The following is a 20,945-nucleotide window of genomic DNA, read 5'->3' as shown; positions in this document are numbered from 1 at the left end:
ACAGGTGGAAAGCAGAAGAAAAACTGACCCTTGAGAGACTTGGGTTCCTCAAGTATTAGCTGAGGATGTAAAGAAATTGAAACTCTGTGCACTGTTGGTGGTATTGTAAAATGGTGTAAACTCTGTGGAAAACAGTATGGTGGTTCCTCAAAAAATTAAAAATATAACTACCATTTAATCCAGCAATCCTATTTCTAGGTATATATCTCAAAGAATTGAAAGCATGGCCTCAAAGAGATATTTGCGCACCCTTGTTCATAGCCGCACTGTTCACAATAGCTAAGCGGTGGAAGCAACCCAGATGTCCATTGACAGATGAATGGGTATAGATTCATCCATACAAAAATTGGTATATACATACAATGGAATATTATTCATCATTTAAAAGGAAGGAAATTTTTTCACATGCTACAACACAGGTGAACCTTAAGGACTTTATACTAAGTCGAGTAGGCCAGTCACAGAAAGACAAAAACTATATGATTCCACTTATATGAGTTACCTAGAATAGTCAACTTCATAGAAACAGAAAGTAAAATTGTGGTTACCAGGGGCTAGGGAGAAGGGAGAAAGGGTTGTTGTATCAAGTTTCATACTTGCAAGATATAAAAGTCCTGAAGATCTAATTCACAATAATGTGACTATACCTAACACTACTGAACGCCATTCTTAAAAAAAGCTGAGATGGCAAATTTTACGTTCTGTGCTTTTTACCACAATAGAAAAGAAAAAAAAAAAGATAGAGACGAGTTCCTTCCTGCCTCACCCTGACCCTTTGGAAAGTCAACTTCTCAGCCACGGTTTCCTTATCTTACTTAGATTTTGTAGTTACTAGAGATTTAAATGAGTTCATTTGTGTGAACGTTTTTCATAAACTAGATGGTACTACGAAGATGGAAACCATTATTATCAGGGAGGAAAGGGTGGAGAATCAGCCCTAGAGAATTGACCGGCCTCTAAACAGTTACCCCAAAACTGAAGTGAGGCACCTGTGAGAATAGAGAGCAGAACTAAACATGAAGCATGTACCTCAAAGAGAGGAGACTCACTCTGGCTTGCTGAGTACCCTCCACAGGGTACATAGTCATGAGCAGGGTGACAGGAATAGAGATGCTGTTTCAAAGAAAGGTTTAAGGGAGGCTGGCAGTGGCAGAAGCTGCAAGTTCTACAGATGGCAGCTGAGGTTGCAAACCAAAGGGCTGTATTTATGTGTAGCTAGCATAGAAAGGACTCTTGATCAGAGACTGTCCTTATTCAACAGAGCTGGGCATACATAAAATCATCAATTTCCTATTCCATCTTTAAGTTTACATTTCATGAATGTCAAATGACTGACATGTTCTCATTTTAAAACTTGTGTTTTTCAGATTGATAGTTTATTTGACAAACCTCAATTGCAGTTTTGAGCATTTCAGTTTTAGTTAGGCTTTTTTGGTTGGGTAAAACAGAGGCTCACACAAGAAAACTCATAAAATGGAGTGTACATTGTTATGAAGACACACATGGAGCAATAAAGGAAACCTGTAGCTCTAAGAACAGCACTTGTGAAAAGGTGGCTTTGGAGTCATATTCTTGGATCTTCACTCTGGTGTCGTCTATAAATGTAGCTTAGCTACACTCTACTCTCTGCTTCTTCCCATCCTGCAACAACTGGAAAATTTTTTCTATCCTTCTTAGTTCAGATCAATAAGTTCATTTTTCAAGCCAGGCCACAGAGTCATGGGCCAAGTGTCAGGTGGGTACTCTTAGGTTAGCCTTGAGCTGGTGGTAAGATGGGGAGAGGGGATCAAGGTCAAGTAGCAAATACATTGCTGCTTCAAAGGCAGTGGCTGTGGGCAGAGCAGTTTCCCTTAGAAAGGGTTACAGTGTGTCAGGCAGTGATTAATGTTGGGGTAACTAACACCCCTCTTCCCCTCCTGGAGCAAACTAAGATATAAAACAAAAGGGGAGTTAGGCAGACAAGAGATTAAATATTACCTTTAATTCTGACAAAGTCTAAATTGAAAGATATAGCTTGGTATTAGAACAAGGGGGTCTGCTAGATGAACCCCAGAATTATGTTGACTTCCCCATTCAGTCACAGAAATTACTGGGCCAAGCAGAACACCCCATATAGGGTGGCTTTCTGATATAGAAGAGCAGAGAAGAATCCCTGTTTCCTTTAAACAACTCATTCTCAAAAGAAAAAAGAGAGGAGCTAAGCCATGCATACCCAGTTTCTTCTTCCCAATTTTTCTTATCAGTGTAGTCCACCTCTCCTGGGACAGAGTGGGTAAAGGAGTAGAGAGAGGCCAGGAGTGCTACAGTACTTGAGCTCCCTTCACGTGGAAGGAAACATCAAAGGAGAGAAGAGGTATTCCCCTAACAATTGGCATCACTATCACAGTTTCAGTAGTGATCAACTAAGAACAAAAGGATAAATACAAGAGCACATTATCACTTTTCAAACTTAAAAAACACAGCGATAGGTTAAAACCCTTAACAAGTTAAGAAAGCATCAGTTTGATAAGAGAAGGATTATTGTGCTGGTTCTCGGTAGGCAAGGTATAAATGAAAAGAAATAGGATTCTAGGAGTAAGAATGGGAGGAGTGATTCAACTGGATGATTAAAATATTGGTTTTGACCTTTAAATAAATAGAACCTGCCTCTTAGGATTGTTGTGAGGATCGAGTAAATTAATACATATAAAGCTCTTAGCACTGTGCCTGGCACCTGGTTTTGCCCAATAAGTGTTAGTACTTATGTGGTGAAGAAAGCAATGCTTGTATGATAAGATTGTGGTAGGAGAATGGGCAGTGCTTACAATGCCTTTCTAGGCTTCATACGTGAGCTAACATGCCCAGAAAAAACTCTGCTTGATATAGTTTAGCAAATGGAGAAAGTACTGGTGGGTGGTAAACTCATTTATGCTAACAGCTGCATGACTTTCAATGTCTTTTGTATAATACCTTAAGAGGCCAAAAGATGATTTTTTCCATAAAAGTTTGCCTCATTTATCTCTACTTCTCACTCTTTATACTTTCATTTCATGTCTGTTTTTTTCTTATTTTATTCATTAACTAAACATAATCATATTAAACAAATATAAAATATTGTCTAGAAGTCTATATTTCTTCTTTTTTTTTGGCAGTACACGGGCCTCTCACTGCCATGGACTCTCCCGTTGCGGAGCACAGGCTCTGGACGCGCAGGCTCAGCGGCCATGGCTCACAGGCCCAGCCACTCCATGGCATGTGGGAATCTTCCTGGACCGGGGCGCGAACCCGTGTCCCCTGCATCGGCAGGCGGACTCTCAACCACTGCGCCACCAGCGCAGAAGCCCCTATATTTCTTCTTAATTAAAATAGAGGCAATAAATGAAGCAGAATATTATGAACTGACATGGAAACTTCTAGATGTTATGATGACCGAAAAAATCAAGTAGCAAAAGAATATGTCTAGTGTAATGCCATTTAGGAAGGGAGGGAGGGAGGGAGGGAGGGAGAAAGCAAGGAAAAGAAAGAGAAAAAAGAAAAGAAAAATAGAGGGAGAAAATGAGAAAGGAGAGAGAGAGAAGGCAAGGTAGGACAAAGAATCAATTAATGTCTAAATAAACAGAAAAGGGTAGAGGAAGTTCTGGAAGGATCTCTGGGAAACCATTAACAGGAAGAATGAGAATGAAATTTGTGGAAGGGAAAAAATAAGGTAAGGTGTCAGAAAAAAACAAAGGGGCACTTTTAATTTTTACTTGGTGTTTGAATTTTTTCATAACAAGAAATATGCATTTATTACATGTATAATATTAGAAATGTAATAGGGAAAATGGAGTGAAAGAAATATTATTTTATCCCACAAATGAATTGGACTTTTCATTATCGTTATTATTATCATTATTATTAGCTTTTTGTTCAGTAGCGTACTGTTTCCTCTCCTAGCTCTAGGTTTTGTTGTTGTTCTTGTTTTGATAATAATACCTAGAAGACTACTGGTCCCAAGAATGCCTTCTTTTCTGTCCGACTTTATTTCTTTTCATTCAGGCGTCCCTGAAAGCCTCCATCCTCGCCCGGGAGTATGCCACCGCAGCTGCCATTGTGTTCCTGAGCGACCGGTTCCTGTACGGGCTCGACGTCTCGGGCGAACTCCTGCAGGTCGCCCAAGGGCTGCACAAGCTGCAGCCAGCAACGCCAATTGCCCCGCAGGTGGTTATTCGCCAAGCCCGAATCTCGATGCACTCAGGTAGGCTCCCTCCTGCTGGCCCTCCTCGTCCCGGAGTCGTCCCGTCTGGGACTCACCTTCCTCGGGGCTCCTTGACTTCCGCGGGGACGGCGGGCACCGGGGCCCTCGGGCCTTCTTTTGTAGCCGCCGGCGCTCCCGCCAGCCCGCCGCCTTGCCCTTCCCCCTGCCTCTAGCCAGCACAAAGGCCCTGGCATAAAGGATTTCAGAGCCAAGAGCAATAGAGAAAATTGTGAAAGGGGGTGGAAAATACTAATTGGAGCTTTTGTCGTCTAACAAATCTGTCCTGCTGCTTTCAAACAGGGGTATCTGAATTGCTATACTTCTGACCAGCAGCCTTTAAAAATCAGATTAGAATTCTACTATTTTCTCTTAGCTCTCCAGTCTCCTTTCTGTAGGGCCACTTGACTATGCTAACAATAGACCTGACAAACCCACTGAAGTAATTTGAGATATTTTTCCATCACATGGAACACCAGTACAGTACCTGATTAGGCCTTAAAGTATCTTTTTTTTTTCCTTCTGTCACTTTGAATAAAATGAAAAATGAGGCTGACATTCTAACTTAGGCTGTAATGTAGAGGGGGACTGGAGGGGAGAGGGGCCTGCTATGTGTTACAGCAAAGTTCACTTTCATAGAATTCTTGAATTATTTAAATTACTGATAACCATGAGGTTTAGAAACTTGTAGCCTACTGTTCTCTTTTCCAAGAGTGAAAGGATAAAGGATGAAAATAGAATGCAAGTTGCCTGTCCCAGAAACAGGACTGGCTCGTTTTTTAAATTGGTTTAGCTATTGCTATTGTTTTAATAACTCTGGCCTTGAAGAAGTTAAAATATCTTTTAACTACTTCATTTCCTTTGAAAAGGAACTGTACTAACTGTAATGAATGGGACAGTTACTGAGCACAGAGAGGGATAGAGAGAAAAGGCCATGAGAGACATGGGCTTGTGGAGGTTAACTTTTCACAAGCCCAGGCTCATTCACTCTCAATTCCTTGCAGCTGTGCATAAATTGTACCCATATCTTATTATTTACTTTTCTAAAGGAATTGCATCAACAGAGTTGAACTTAGGAAAAAATTCTTACTTCAAATGTCCATGATTTGGGACATTTTATAATGTTTGGGGTTTATCATGTTGAGGGTGTGAGAAAAACCTAACCACTAATACGCCTTCTGATGGCATCAGATGGAATAACGTGTGAGCAGAGCGTTCTGTTAGGGGAACCGAAAGTTGAGGGCCAGGCGTGCGTGGGCAAACTAATGTTGGTTCTCATCAAATTGAACTTGGAACAGTTACTGAGGCATGTTTCATGATACACAGATTCACAGATTTGCTATAGTGTGACATGGAAATCAAGGTCAAGTGGTAAGTAGTCACGTTGATAGCTTTGCTTTACACAACCAAATAATCTTTTCACTTGTTCAGTTGATTGTTCCTCTCATGCCTCTAACTAAGGTGGTATAGACTTTTTCTTCTGATGACAATTAAGCCTTGATACCATCATGAGCAGCACATCACATGTCTAAGGTAAAAGTCCTAGATCTTATTCTGCAACAGCTGGGGTTGTCTTTTCCTCAAAGATACTACCAGAAATGCCACAAGAAAACAGACACAGCCTCAGAGTTAAAGTGCTTCTCTGTAAACTTCTGCCCCCAGTTATCTCTTGAGGCTCTACGTACGCTGGGTTTCTCAGCCAGAAAGGGGGACTTAAGGCAGGGGTGGTGTCCTGAAAAGAGAACAAGGTACAGTGAAAAGGGGTCTCAGTCCCCAGCATTTGGGAATCCTGGGATAGAGAAAGGAGAGGTGTGTACGATGTTATAAGGGGTAAGGGAAAGGAATAAAGATAATATGAAGGGACAGCACAGTCTGCCTGTTTTCCCCTTTGACCCAGCCCATCCTGGTATCCACTCAAAACCCATTCCAAAGGTCCAAGCATTCAATGTCGTGGGATTTCAGAGGCAAGAGAGGATGCCCTGGGCCTGCCCAGCTCACTCCTGCCTGAAATTAGGAGACAAAACCTTTCAAGCCACAGTTAAATAGTCAGACTTCCAGTTCCATCAGCGTGGAGGATTGAGCAAGTGTGGAATCTTCTCCCACTTAAATATTAAATATCGAAATATTTAATTCACGGTACATAAATATCGTGAATTAAATATTTTTTAAGTGCTTGAAACATAGAAGACATTCAAAATCAGAATAGTGGACTACTGCTCCTGACACTATAGCCAAAGAGATTTATACTTGGATATAGTCCTAGGGGAAGGGATTGCCACTTTAATTCCTGTGCAGGGACAAGAGATAGGGCCTTGGGCCTACGTGGAGTGAAATATTTGGATAAAGCTGGAATCCTTAAAGGTTTGCACAGCTATGAAATGGGACTGAACTGCTCTACCAGCCCACCCAGAGAGGTGATGAGGAAGCTTATTCTCTGCCCAAGCTCTGAGGTGGAGGCCAAAAAAAATCTCTGTAAAGAAATAAAAACCCCAAGTCTGTGCCAAATGTCTGTGTGGAGTCTGAATTTACCCACAAGAGAGGGAATCACCCAGCAAGTAATTAAGAAGAAATTAATTCAGGACTGAAATTTCTGGGACCTAGCAGGTCAAGTACAAAATTATGCTGTAGAGAAACACCCACACTCCAGAGGCATCTCTTAATGTCCCGACCAGAAAGGTACACAGTGTCACTTCTGCCACATCGATTGGTCACAACAGGTCACAGGGCCAGTTCAGGCTCAAGGAGAAGGAAAATAGATTCCACTTCTTGATGGAGGAATGGCAAGGTCACGTTGCAGAAGAGCATGTGGGATAGAAGATATTGTTGTGACCTCCTTTGGATCACAATCTACCACAGTCAGGTATATGTCTGTATCTGCACTTTGAAATAGGGTGGTCAGGGAAGGCCTTATGAGACAGTGAAGTGACATTTGAGCAAAGACCTGAAGGAGAAGGGAGCAAGCTTTGGAGATATCTGGAATAAACGCATTCCAGACTAAAATAAGTACAAAAGCCCTGACATGGGAACAAGCCTGGCAGATTCAAGGAGCAGTCAGGAGGCCACTGTAACCAAAGTAGAAGGAGTGAGGATGAGGGAAAGAATGCTAAGAGAAGAGGTCAAAGAAGTCCCAGGGGCCAGGTCATATGGGGCTTAGAGGCACCTGGGAGCAGAAATGGATAAAAGGATGAATGATTGGGCTTCCCTGGTGGCGCAGTGGTTGAGAGTCTGCCTGCCGATGCAGGGGACACGGGTTCGTATCCCGGTCCGGGAAGATCCCACATGCCGCGGAGCGGCTGGGCCCGTGAGCCATGGCCGCTGGGCCTGCGCGTCCGGAGCCTGTGCTCCGCAACGGGAGAGGCCACAACAGTGAGAGGCCCGCGTACCGCAAAAAAAAAAAAAAAAAAAAAAAAAAAAAAAAAAAAGGATGAATGATTGAGTTTCCTCCTTACAGAAAAACAGCCATCCATAGTGTAGGCCCCTCCTACGTGGTGTTAATGAAATAAATGAAAAGTTTACAAAGAACCTCTCTACCCACCCCCTAAAATAATTCCTTCCTGATAATTCTGTAAATAGACCTATTCACAGGCAACTCTCCTCCACTTCTGGAGGCATAGTTTTCACTAAAAGGAGACACAGCCTTTGACAAAGGTTTGCCTTTACTTCTCAAGCCTTACTCTATATGAATGTATTTTTCATTCATATGAATGAATATGTGTGTGTATATGTATGTACATGTATATAAATTTAATTGCAATTTCAGATACTGTACAACTTCCCACCTTACCATTTCCTGAAAACTTCTTCTTTTTCACTTTTGTGTATGATGTAGTTACTGATTTTAAATTTTAAAATAGAATGTTTCCCCGTTATAATGTGTTAACCTTAGAGCATGAACAGCAGTATTTAAAGCACATGTTCATAACTAATTATGTGTTGCTTCTTTTCAGGGAAACTTTTAAAAGCAGAGTATATCCTGAGCAGTCTAATAAGCAACAGTGGAGCAACAGGTAAGGTGCTCTCATATCTTCACAATGACCTTCACCCTCCATCCCTACCAGAGTTCCAGTTTAAAAGCAACTTAGTGGGGACTTCCCTGGTAGTCCAGTGGTTATGACTCCACGCTCCCAATGCAGTGGGCCAGGGTTCGATCCCTGGTCAGGGAACTAAGATCCCACATACTGCAACTGAGCCTGCATGCCGCAACTAAAGAAGCCCGCACATCGCAACTAGAGAAGCCCGTGCGCCGCCATGAAGACCCAGCACAGCCTAAATAAATAAATAAATATAAATAAATAAATAAATAAAACGTAATGACCTGGTAGTTACTATACACTAGACGTTCCCAGAACTACCTAGGACTGGCTCTGCTACTGATAAATGAAATGGCTTTGGTCAAGCAGGTTACTTCTCTGTGTTTCCATTTCCTCTATTTAAAAACAAAAACAAAACAAAAAACAACCCAACCAACTCTTCTAATATCGCCCTGCTTTATTGTAGAGTGTGTTATCTAATCAACATTCGCTGTGAAGGTAGGTAACTCCCTGGACCTCCGAAAGGGCTCAGCTACAGCTTTGAAAAGAATTGTGAATGGAAATTGAGCCTATAAATTCAGGAGAATACACTTACAGTTTTATGTATTTAAAGGGTCTGGAAAATAAATTTTATTTTGCTACAGAGGAGCTATAGTAAAAACTTACTTTGAAATAGATTTCTTTTGATATTTAATCATACATGAGAGGAAGAAAGTCCTAATAGTTGGGTAACAATTTAAGCCTCAGATACCTTGTCTGAATTTCTGGGCACTTGAGTCAACAAGTTTCCTATTACATTGAACACAATTCCTTGTCGACTTTTAAGCTCAATATGCTTGGATATAAGGTCTTGAGCTCCTTGAAACTTGTAGACATTTCCAGTGGGGAGGCAGTTTGAAATAACAGATATTGACCACATACCCCCATTTGTGACCACCATCACTAACCTACAATATGCATACTTCCCATCTTCTACACCACACACACACATGCACGCACGCACGCACACACACAGATTAAAAGCTAGGGAGAAAGTAAGGAGGGTGATGTGGCACAGAATAATAAGGGCATGTAATAATGAGTCTGAGTTTTTTTTTTTTTTTTTTTTTTTTTGCGGTACGCGGGTCTCTCAGCGTTGTGGCCTCTCCCGTCGCGGAGCACAGGCTCCGGACGCGCAGGCTCAGCGGCCATGGCTCACGGGCCCCGCCGCTCCGCGGCATGTGGGATCCTCCCGGACCGGGGCACGAACCCGCGTCCCCTGCATCGGCAGGCGGACTCTCAACCACTGCGCCACCAGGGAAACCCCTGAGTTTATTTTTGATGTTTAGCAACTGGCAGCTGTCAGGCCCCAGCTTCTTCCCTCTTTGCCCCACATCTGAACAGGCTGATTTTTTTAAAGCTCATTTATCAGTAAACCCTGGCCTAGCTGTGGGAACCTTTACCCCAGACCCACACCCTAATCACAATAAAAACAAAAGCCACTCACCACTCCCTCACACTTAAGTCAAACGGACCAAGCTTCGGTGCCTTCCCTGCTCTCCTCAGAAAGGCTCATTATGTGAGCACTGAATCTTTTCATATACTCTTAGTGCCTGTGGTAGAGCCATCAGTTCAACATTCAAACCAATTTTGGGTGGATGGGATGGATCCCGCCCTGCATGAGGCAACCACAAGACAGTGGGGTTGACGGTTGACGCTGTAGTTAATTAACCTGGGGAAGCCTTGGAGGCAATAGCATTGAGGATAAGCCCTGAATTAGGAGCTAGAGGGGGGCGGAATCCCTCCCTCTAGGTAGAGGGAATGGCAAGTGCAGATACCATGAAGCAGGAGATGGCTGCTATTATAAGGAACACAATGAAGCTGCATGGCAGAGCCCAGTTGGTAACCGGGGAGAGGTGGAGACCAGGCAGGATTCAGTTCCTGTGAAGCCTCATAGGTTGCAGCAAGAAGTATGATTGTCTCTAAATACAAGAAGAGATTGTCTCCAGAATTTATATCACATGTGTTCATTAAGGCTTCTATGAAAATCATTTTATTTCACCAGGCTATTTCTTTAATAATTCAAGGCCAGGGACTTCCCTGGAGGTCCAGTGATTAAGACTCCGTGCTCCCACTGCAGGGGGCACAGGTTCGATCCCTGGTCAGGGAACTAATATCCCACATGCTTAGCGGTGCAGCCAAAATAAATAAAATAAATAACATTAATTTTTTTTAATTTTAAAAAATAATTCAAGGCCAAAACTGCTTTTATTTTTTTCCTCTTTATTGTAGGTACCTGGCTGTACAGAAATGAAAGCGACAAGGTCCTGGTGCAGTCAGTCTGCATACAGATCAGAGGGCAAATTCTGCAAAAGTTAGGTACAGTCATCCTCTCAAGGCTCATTTACCAGTCTGGCTACAAGATTTACTATGGACTTTTCTCATTGTATCTGGTTGATACAGTTCATCCCCACTTCCCTTAGTTCCTTATGGAAAAGAGAATGACACTTAAGATGCCAGGAATATTATGAACATTAACAAAACAAATATTTTTCTGTTGAGTTCTGTTAAAGAAATTTACAGTTGTATATTATGACTGTTAACCACAGGTATTCTCGGTATATTTCTGGCATCTGGCTCTCAGCTCATTAGGACTTCCGTTCGATATAGTGACACCTTATTCTAAACCCACCCTGACAGCTTACCCATTCGTTCCTGGGAAGGTAATTCCTGAGTTTTACAAGCAAAGTTTATAGGACCCTATTATATTTTAAAATGCAAACTATGTATTTGAAATTTAAACAGAGGATGGTAATTTGTTATCTTGTAAATAATGGAGGAAAATTATTTCTATATTAATATATCTTATATGTACACATGTAATATATAATATTTCTTACTGTTTCCCTGTGAAGAGAAAAATTATCTGTATTAAACCAACTGGAAAAAACAGATTGCTATTTTTCCAGCAGATTGGCTATCTGCTGATTGCTGTCAGTCTAATCTAGTCATATATTTTCTTAACAAAATCCAATGAATCTTCTTTCTGTATTAGTTTTTAAAGGTATTTCTGACACAAGAGCACAGATACTCGCAGATACTAGCAGTTTGTCCCATCTTCCTTTTTTGCAGGGTTGTGGTACGAAGCAGCAGAGTTAATATGGGCCTCAATCATAGGATATCTGACACTTCCTCAGCCAGATAAAAAAGGTGGTCTAGTGCTTATTTTCTCATTTCCTATACTTGTCTTTGAAAGATTATCTCCTTATGGCACAATCAGTTTATCAGTTATCAATTTTAATTGGTCCTATTTTTATTGATTCTACACAGGCGTCAGACCAGGAACATTGGTAACTTCCTTCTAGTGTCTTGCTCGTCCTCATTCACAGCTAGACGCCTGGTATATATTTAGTATTTCTATATATATTTGTAACTATTTATGCATTTATTTCTACCAATCCATTTATTTTTATTGATACCTATTTTATTATATATTTAGCCTTTACCTAATTCCATAGCAAAGTTGAGGTGGTCAAGTTGCTTATGTGTAAAATCATTTTTTCTTGAGTTGAATGGGAAAAAGACTTTGATTAAACTGTTTACCGCAGCATCTTTATTCAAGAAATTGAGAAGCAACATTTGCTTTCCTACTTGATGTTTGCATTCTCTGTGACTCTGTGAGAATATTCTCCTTGTTAATTGAAGCTTTGGGTTATAAATCTTCCCAAGGCTGTGTCCAGCAGCACTGCTGCCCACAGTCCTTTTAACAGCACAAGTGGAATGGGGTGTGGGGACTCTTGATTGGGCCAATTCATTAATGCCTAGCAGTGTGGACAAGTTAGTGTTGACAATCCAGTGAAGCCCAACTAAGAAATAGCTGAGTTTGCATTACTCCCATGTCCTCAGGATGTGATGATCTCTCAAGCCCAGTGACATCCAGTTGAGAAGTATCCACAGTGTCATAATAACAATAGCAATAATAATAAGCAATGGTTTATTTAGAAGGCTAATCATTGACTTTAGGCCTTGAGATGAGAGCAACAATTGACTGTGAATTCCTAATCTGTGTTTTGTTTGTGTTTCCTTACAGGGCATTTCCACATCACTAGGTATACTGGCAGATATCTTTGTTTCCATGAGCAGGAAAGATTATGAAAAGTTTAAAAGCAATCCTGAAATTAACTTGGTAACTATCACTTGTCAAAACCACGGTGCAGAGTGGCATCACCTGCAAAACGGTCAACATTATTTTGGGCGCTTGGTTAGTTCTCTCTCCAGGAGTCAGGCGGCACGGTGTCTCCCCTCTTCAAGTAATGTGAGCAGTCCTGGAGACGGTTCCTATGGTGTCCTGTTTGGCTTTATTATCCCAGCACCTAGCACAGTACCAGACCTACAGAGGGTACCGGGGAAAAAAAGATGGATGAATGAATGAATGAAATCAAAGTGATAAATGCTTTGAACTCCATGATTTCCTTTCAAATTATCACAGAATTCAGTTTCTACACTTGGGCTATCTCAATGACAAAGTAAAGGCGTAATAACTTGAAGACTTTAATTACCATCTGTTCAAATCGGAGCATCAGTCACTTGCTTAGGCTCTTATCTGTGATAATAATGATTACAAATATATGTATATTGCTTTATAATTCAAAAAGTGTGTGTGTGTATGTATATGATCCACATACACCACATCTACCTATGAGGTAGGTAGAGCAAAATGTGTCAGTCCCATTTTAGAGGCAAATAAACTAAGGTCCAGAGAAACTAAGTGACCTCTGCAACTTGTACAATCAGTAAGAAAGAGAACTGGGAGCAGAAGCCAGGTCTCTAAGCAGTTTGCAGCATTGCACAGACATTGACTTCTCTCCTGCACTGCACTGAAATTGAAGATTTTTAAACGGTATCGTCAATTATTGCTTTTTTAAAAATACCAGGGTGGCTTCCCTGGTGTACGCAGTGGTTGAGAGTCCGCCTGCCGATGCAGGGGATATGGTTCGTGCCCCGGTCCCGAGAAGATCCCACATGCTGCAGAGCGGGTTCGAGCCCTAGTCTGGGAAGATCCCACATGCCGCGGAGCAACTAAGCCTGTGCACCACAACTACTGAGCCTGCACTCTAGACCCCACGAGGCTCAACTACTGAAGCCCATGTGCCTAGAGCCTGAGCTCCGCAACGAGAGAAGCCACTGCAGTGAGAAGCCCGCGCACCGCAACGAAGAGTAGCCCCCGCTCACCGCAGCTAGAGAAAGCCTGCACGCAGCAACGAAGACCCAATGCAGCCATAAATAAATAAATAAATAAAATACATTTATTAAAAAAAAATACCAAGGCAGCAACAGTAACTGTACTCAGTACTAATTAGTGTAGCATAAGAACACATACAGCTTGCTGCTAGCAATCTGAATCTTAGCAAAATGTTGCTTTTGCTGTCAGACCAAAACACAGGAAAAGGGTTATGCCCCTTGTTCAGTGAAGTTGTCTCTGAGGACTGTTTAACATTGCAAACTACCCTTCCGCCTTGACCTCCTCAGCCTCTTCTCACTTTATTTTCCTTTGGAACACTTGCTGCCATCTCAAATACTATGCATTTTACTTGTTTTGTGTATTGACTGATCTCCTCCCCTTAACAGGAAATAAGCTTATTGCAGGCTCACTGTCTGCTCTCTCCTTCATGGCTAGAACAGTGCCTGGCACATGGAGGTACTCAATACATATTTCTGGAATAAATGATTCAATCTTAATTGCTGTGAAATCGTACATTAAAGGGCTCTTTGACAAGAACAATGCAGAAATCATCAGTGAATCTGACTGCAAAATGTGCAGAGTTCTGTGAACAAAGAGCTGCATGATCCTCCAAAGAAACTTGTCTGAATTACTTTGCACAGGCAGGCAGTGTGAATGTTTGCACACATGAGGCCTTCTCTGCGGTATGAGTTGGGGATGGATGATGTATGGGTGTGGGGAAAGGACAGTCACTGTCCTGGGGTCCTTTTGACCCACTTACTCTTTCTTGGCCCTGTTCTGAAATGCTTGTGATGAGGCGCAGGGCATGCCTCAGAATCTTGAAAGAAAAGCAAAGGAATTTTATAGCCTGTCTTTTGCTAATGGATCAATAATTGTCAACAGTACACTCGGCCTCCTGTTTTCTCACAGGGCTTGCTGAAGGAGTTTGACCACCATTTGCTGTCAGCCGCTGAAGCCTGCAAGCTGGCAGCCGCCTTCAGTCCCTACACGCCTCTCTTCGTGCTCACGGCTATGGTAAACAGTGCAGCCCTCACTGTTCCTCTCTCCAGTGACAGATGTAACTGCTGGGAGGGAAGGGTCTAACCTTAAAATAGGCTTTGTGTATATCATTAGATAATTGTGATCAGACCTCACGTATGTAAAGGTTTTATCAGTCAGAGTAGTGACATCCTGGTGGGAGCTAAGTTAATACAGCTGGAGGATTTGATGTTATCTGCTCTAGAACAATGGTTCCCAAGCATGTCAGAATCACCTAAAAGCCCTTTCAAAATACATATTCTTGGGCTCTACCCTAAATCCACTAAATGTAAATCCCTGGGGTTTGTACCCAGAAACCTTTCATTATGAAATACTGCCCGGGTGATTCAAATGCACAGAGGGGTCTGGAAGCCACTAATCTATTGTTTTGACTATTATTAAACAAATGATGTGTTTGTATATAGCAAATTATTATGTCCACATTCCACGTATAGACTGTGTTTGCTAAAACTAACAATAGCAACAGTAACAAATTTATCATCTTTGATCAAAAAGTATCAGGGCTACGGTAGGATGGTAGCTGGTAGTTTCTGTATTTTTCCATGACACATGTTTATTTTTTTATAATATTTCTAATGACTGTCCTCCAGGGATGAAAAGTTTTCCCTGATTCACCTCCAGTTTCCAATTCAGTGTCTGATTTTGTATTTGGTATTTTCCTCAGAATATACGTGGCACGTGCCTGTTGTCATATAGTAGTTCTAATGACTGTCCTCCAGGAATGAAAAATTCATATCTGTGTGAAGCCAAAGAGGCCTTTGAAATTGGCCTTCTTACCAAGAAATGTGATGAACCAGTTACTGGAAAACAGGAGCTCCATAGTTTTCTCAAAGCTGCTTTCGGTCTCACCACGGTGCACCAGAGGCTCTATGGGGAGATGGAGATGGTCCACACAGCAAGTCAGCTCTGTAGTGAAGCTATGGGAAAGCTGTATACTTTCAGTACTTCCTCCAGAAGTCAGGAGAGAGAAGCTGTCTCTCAGGAAGTCATGTCTGTTATCACCAGGGTGAAGGAACAGTTACAAGTTCAAAGCTTCTCAAATTTAGATGACAAGTCTTATGTTCCAGAGGGTTTCAAGTGTGGGTTGGAGAAACCCATCTTGCATGGGCAAGTGGATTTCCAAAAAATTATTGAAACCTATTCACAGCACCACACTTCAGTGTGCGAAATATTTGAAAGCACTTGTGGAAACAACAAAAATAAACAGAAAGGTACAAAAACAGGAGTCTGTATCACTGATCTAAAAACAGAAACAAAAAACATAGATACTGTGAGTACTACTGAGGACAAACCACGTTTTGAAAAAGGCATGGTAATATCTTCCTCCCAAATGGCTAAGAATGGTTGGGAGAAACTCAGGAAGGTAGGAAGGAGAAACTTGGCCAGTTCTGATGCATTTCGAGTCTCCGTGGATGAAGATGTGGAGACTGAGGCTGAGTCAACAGACCATAGCAGTGGTGGGGGAGCTGTTTTGAGCAAGTCTCTGAGCGACAGCCAGAGCTCCAGTTGTTGGAGCAAGTTATCAGGGTGTAGTTCTTCTACAAGCTGGGAGGAAGTGAATTACCACGTTGGTGATACGTCAGCCAGAAGAGAGCCTAGCAAGGAAGAGCACCATGTGGACACTCAGTGTTCCACTGCCCTGGCAGAAGAACTGGAGATTGATGGGGAGAGCAGAGCTGTACAGCCACTGTCTTCAGAGCTTCATGGGCTCTCTCTCCAGGTGTCCAGGGATGACAGTTTAGAGTCTTCTCAAAGTCAACTACACAAGCCCATGCCCTTGACAACTTTTCCTCCTCATAACACAACAGGTACTTTGTTGGCCTCAGGTGCAGGGCTGTTAAAAGGAGCTCCAGAAGGTATGTGGGAAGCCGGAAATGTGGGGTCCAGAGATACTTCTGCTCATTCCAGACCCTCATTTGGTTCTGCTTCTTGGTCTTCTGATTCTGGTTGGCCCAAGAACATGGCCACATATCCTTCGATCCAAGAAGAAGAAACCTTTGAAATAATTGATAAGTTTCCAGAAATCAACGGTGACGCCAAAGACAGTCATGAAGAAGAGAAGAGAGAAGAAATCAAAGGAGACACAGGTCCCACATTTAAAGGTAGCCGCTGCTGGGTTGACCCAGAAGAAGAAACAGCAGAGAGAGCAGAAGATAGGCCCGTAGACTTCCACATAGTTGTGGACGAGCCTCTGGGCAAAAGTTCCATGATAGCATGTAGCACTTTCACTCCTCATTGGCTTGTTCAAAATCCTGACTCAGGGAAAAGTGGTGGCTCAGTCAAAGAGCAGGGCATTGACCCTGATGCCTCCACGGTGGATGAGGAGAGCCAACTGCTGGACAGCACAGATGTTCACGCCACAAGCACACATGGCTCTCACAGACCATGTGCTCTGAGGCAGCTGCGTGGTCGGGGAGCCCAGATCCCCAATTCCTCTGTAAGTGGTAACACTTCCATCCCTGTCCTCAGCGAGGGCTGCACTACCACAGAGGAAGCAGATGAACCTGGAAACCTGCTAAACTGCAGCCAGAGCTCCAGCTCGTCCTTGGCATGGTGGTTGGAATCACCTGCAATTTCCAGTGGTTCTTCTGAGGGAGAAAACCCATGGTCCTTTCTGAATTCCAGTGGAAGTTCTTTTGTTTCATTGCCAGGAATGACAACACAAAAGATCCTTAAGGCTCGCACCCTGCAGCCTGATGACTTTGAAAAACTCTTGGCAGGGGTGAGGCATGATTGGCTGTTCCAGAGACTGGAGAATACAGGAGTTTTTAAGTCCAGGCAACTCCATGGAGCACATAGTAAGTACAGCCTTTCAGGAAGCATCTCTGCATGTTCGGGGCCCTCTGAAGCTCTTGTTATGTAGATCACTTAAAGCTCATGAAAGATATCGACCCCAGTTATGCTTTGTGAATATATAGAGAAATGTGTAGTTCAGGGACCTTCTTCCGTGCTGTAAAGACACACAAGGCAGTAAGGGAGAATCTTACAGGACTCAGGAGCAGTCATCAGTCAGGGCTTAAAACAGCTCTGGATGCCATATACACTCAGCATTTGTCTCCTCCACTGATTCTCATTACCAACCAGCTGATTTTTCCCTATTTTTCCCATTCAGATGGGGTTTGACCTAGTTACACATCATCCTTCTAGTGGGCAGAGATTTTCACACCTGTCCTAAGTGCCAGTCAATGGATTGATTAGGTACAATTAGCAACTGCTTCCTGCTTAAGGAACAGCACAAGGTCTCTTCCCCTAGCAGGAAGCCTCGGCTGGGGCCACCCAGCCATCAGCATGTCCACAACAGCTTAGAAGTGGTGGAGAAGCTGGGACAAAGACAAAAGGTTCTTCTCTTAGCCCAGAGGATCACATTGTAATGCCCTCCAAGGTACTGAAGAATTATTTGAATGAGAAAAATATATATATTGTAAAATGCATTTCAGAGGAAACTACGTAGATTGCTGAACACTGGATATTAAAGTAGTAGTTCTCAACACTGGTATCGCATGAGAATCTCCTCCCAAAAGGCTTTTTTTTTAAGGCTGCTTTGGGTCTTCATTGCTGCACGCGGGCTTTCTCTAGTTGCGGCAAGTGAGGGCTACTCTTTGCGGTGCACAGGCTTCTCATTGTGGTGGCTTCTCTTGTTGTGGAGCATGGGCTGTAGAGGTGCGGACTTCAGTAGTTGTCGTGGGCTTAGTTGCTCTGCAGCATGTGGGATCTTCCCAGACCACAGCTCGAACCCATGTCCCCTGCATTGGCAGCCGGATTCTTAACCACTGCGCCACCAGGGAAGTCCTGAGAATCTCCCAAGAGGCTTTTTAGCTTTTTTAAACTTCCAGTGCCTCACCCCAGAGATTCCAGTCTAATGGGTCTGTGATGTGATCCAGGCATCCTTATTTTTTAAGAGCTCCCCAGTGACTTTGTGTAAAGCCAATGTAAAGAACTTCTGTTTCAAAATACCAGTGTTTTGCCTGCCACCTTGAAGTCAGACTAAAAGATAGATCAGGTTGTTGCCAAAAGAAGCAAAATTTTCTAATAATAGGGTTTCCCTGCTTACTGTAAGATTCTGCAGTTTCAAAATCACATTTCTGAGAGTTAGGTAGCTGCCTTATTGTTTTGTCTGTGTGCCAATTTATAGGTGAAAAAACACATTGGAGGAAGCAGGGCCCAAAGTTGAAAAAACTGAACAAGTTATGCATTCTCTGCTTGCTTCTTCCCTCAGTTCACTGCCCTTTCTATGTGTGTGTGCAAGCAGCTCACCTTCCATTTCCTTCCCCAGCTTCTCTGATTGAGTCACCCAACCGCGATCACCATCTCCCCCAACCCCATCATCTCCCTTACCGATCCCAGACCTGTGGGTTTATCTCACTTTAAGTATTTCCTCTCCCGAGTCTCCTGTTCATTTACCCTTTATCACAACCTAGACACTGGAAGTCTTTGTTCACTTCACTTTAACTTGGATCCCAAAATGTTGCATTTCTTCCTTAGGGTTCATGTTGGTCTTCCCCGTTAAAGAGATGTTTTCTTGCTAGCATTGGTCTTCCTTTCTTTAAGGTGGAAACAACCCTTACTTTTTCCTCTTATCTTTTCCTTTTTCAATTGAGTTTGCATCTTTGTAAAGTAGCTATATTTTCTCAGTAGTTCCTGGACTTTCCCAACTTAAACAAAATATGTAAGAGAAAACTAGGGTGCACTTTCATATGCAATCTAGGATTCCTGGAGTTGCCAGGAACCTTTGGGGTAGAATTATTCGATTTATTTCTATCTGCGTGATCTGGCATAGGTAGCAGCCTCTATTATTTGAAGTCCCCAGATAATTAGAAGAAGATGCACACACATATCACTTGTTCCAAGATGGTCTCTGGGATTTTGCTGTTTAAAAAGCCTTTTTGGGCTTCCCTGGTGGCGCAGTGGTTGAGGGTCCACCTGCCGATGCAGGGGACACGGGTTCGTGCCCCAGTCCGGGAGGATCCCACATGCCGCCGAGCGGCTGGGCCCGTGAGCCATGGCCGCTGAGCCTGCGCGTCCGGAGCCTGTGCTCTGCAACGGGAGAGGCCACAAGAGTGAGAGGCCCGCGTACCGCAAAAAAAAAAAAAAAAAAAGGCCTTTTATTTTCCATTACTTTCATACAGAAGCTCTGACCTTAATACGTTTCCATCACAAACAAGAGATTTTGTGAACCAAAGGCTATTCTTCACTGTAATTTCTCAAGCTTTAACTTTTTATCGTACTTCACTAACTTTTTAGTAATAGTCATAGAAGAGGATAAAGTTTGAGAAAATATATTAAAAAGTTGAATATTTCAAATGAGCTGGACTGGGACCTGTGTTACTTCAGTTTTATCCATGAATTGTAAGATCTTTTTGAAAAATAAGATCAATATTCATCTTATCTTTTTTTCAAGATGCTCTTTTGTTAAAATATTCCAAGAAGTCTGAACTGTGGACAGCCCAGGAAACTGTTGTGTATTTGGGGGACTACCTGAATGTGAAGAAGAAAGGCCGACAAAGGAATGCATTTTGGGTACATCATCTTCATCAAGAAGAAACTCTGGGGAGGTATTGCTTAAAAGCACCTATATCACTAATGTAAAAAGGGCCAATTTTTCCCTTCTGTTAAGTAATTGTTTATGAGACTTTGAAAGGGCTGAAAAAATGGCTAAAATGTATGTTTTCAGAATTCAGCTCCTTTTTCCTCCTCCTCATTATCATATATGGAGGACCCACATTATGTCAGCCATTGGGCTGGATGTTTTATATACATGATTTCAAACCCATTAGGGAACATTAAACCCCATTGTACAGATAAGAAAAATAGTGTTCCTGGCTATATGACAGGCCACAGAGTCTTAAACACTGTCACTAAAAATGGTGGCAAGAAAGGCTAAACTATGCAAGCCATATTTCTAAGTAAATGGATGAGTCTGCAAAAAAAGGCAGAAAAATCCTCTAAGGCCAGGGTTGAAGCATATCCAGGGATATAAGTGAATACTGAATCCTTAAGACACCCTCCATAGAAGTTTTGGGCAGGGGAGGGATGAGAGAGCAGCTAGTGACAGAAATTACACATGGAAGGGGATGAGTTTAGAGACTATGGATATATATATATATATATATATATTTTTTTTTTTTTTTCCCCCCCAGTTGGAGTATAGTTCCTTACAATATTGTGTTAGTTTCTACTGTACAGCAAAGTGAATCAGCTATACATATACATATATCCCCTCTTTTTTGGATTTCCTTCTCATTTAGGTCACTATGGGGCACTGAGTAGAGTTCTCTATGCTGTACAGTAGGTTCTTATTAGTTGTCTATTTTATACATAGTATCAATAGTATATATATGTCAATCCCAATCTCCCAATTCATCCCACCGCCCCCCCCTTGCTATCCATTTGTTTGTTCTCTGCATCTGTGTCTCTATTTCTGCTTTGTAAATAAGATCGTCTA

General features: G+C 42.4%; 1 protein-coding gene across 10 annotated transcripts in view; it reads left to right on the top strand.

Moving 5' to 3' along the window:
- Positions 1 to 20,945, top strand: part of ALPK1 (alpha kinase 1) — a 142,318-nt gene that overhangs the window by 115,599 nt on the left and 5,774 nt on the right. For 6 of the 10 annotated variants that reach the window (XR_004350053.1, XM_032633015.1, XM_032633019.1 and 3 more), the window contains exons 5-12: positions 4,018 to 4,216; positions 8,161 to 8,220; positions 10,516 to 10,602; positions 11,356 to 11,430; positions 12,312 to 12,409; positions 14,375 to 14,479; positions 15,168 to 17,301; positions 19,902 to 20,055. Coding sequence is in view for 9 of the 10 variants with exons in the window: in XM_032633015.1 (XP_032488906.1) it covers positions 4,018 to 4,216; positions 8,161 to 8,220; positions 10,516 to 10,602; positions 11,356 to 11,430; positions 12,312 to 12,409; positions 14,375 to 14,479; positions 15,168 to 17,301; positions 19,902 to 20,055 (2,912 nt within the window). In the remaining variant the exon portion in view is untranslated. Of the gene's footprint in view, positions 1 to 4,017; positions 4,217 to 8,160; positions 8,221 to 10,515; positions 10,603 to 11,355; positions 11,434 to 12,311; positions 12,410 to 14,374; positions 14,480 to 15,167; positions 17,302 to 19,901; positions 20,056 to 20,945 lie in introns of all 10 variants that reach the window. The other 4 variants (XM_032633024.1, XM_032633023.1, XM_032633022.1 and 1 more) reach the window with 1 other exon arrangement.

Source organism: Phocoena sinus, chromosome 5, assembly GCF_008692025.1.
Source record: "Phocoena sinus isolate mPhoSin1 chromosome 5, mPhoSin1.pri, whole genome shotgun sequence".
In the NCBI taxonomy this organism is placed as follows: Eukaryota; Metazoa; Chordata; class Mammalia; order Artiodactyla; family Phocoenidae; genus Phocoena; species Phocoena sinus.
The sequence above is the reverse complement of the archived record's forward strand: the minus strand, read 5'-3'. Positions and strand labels throughout refer to the sequence as shown.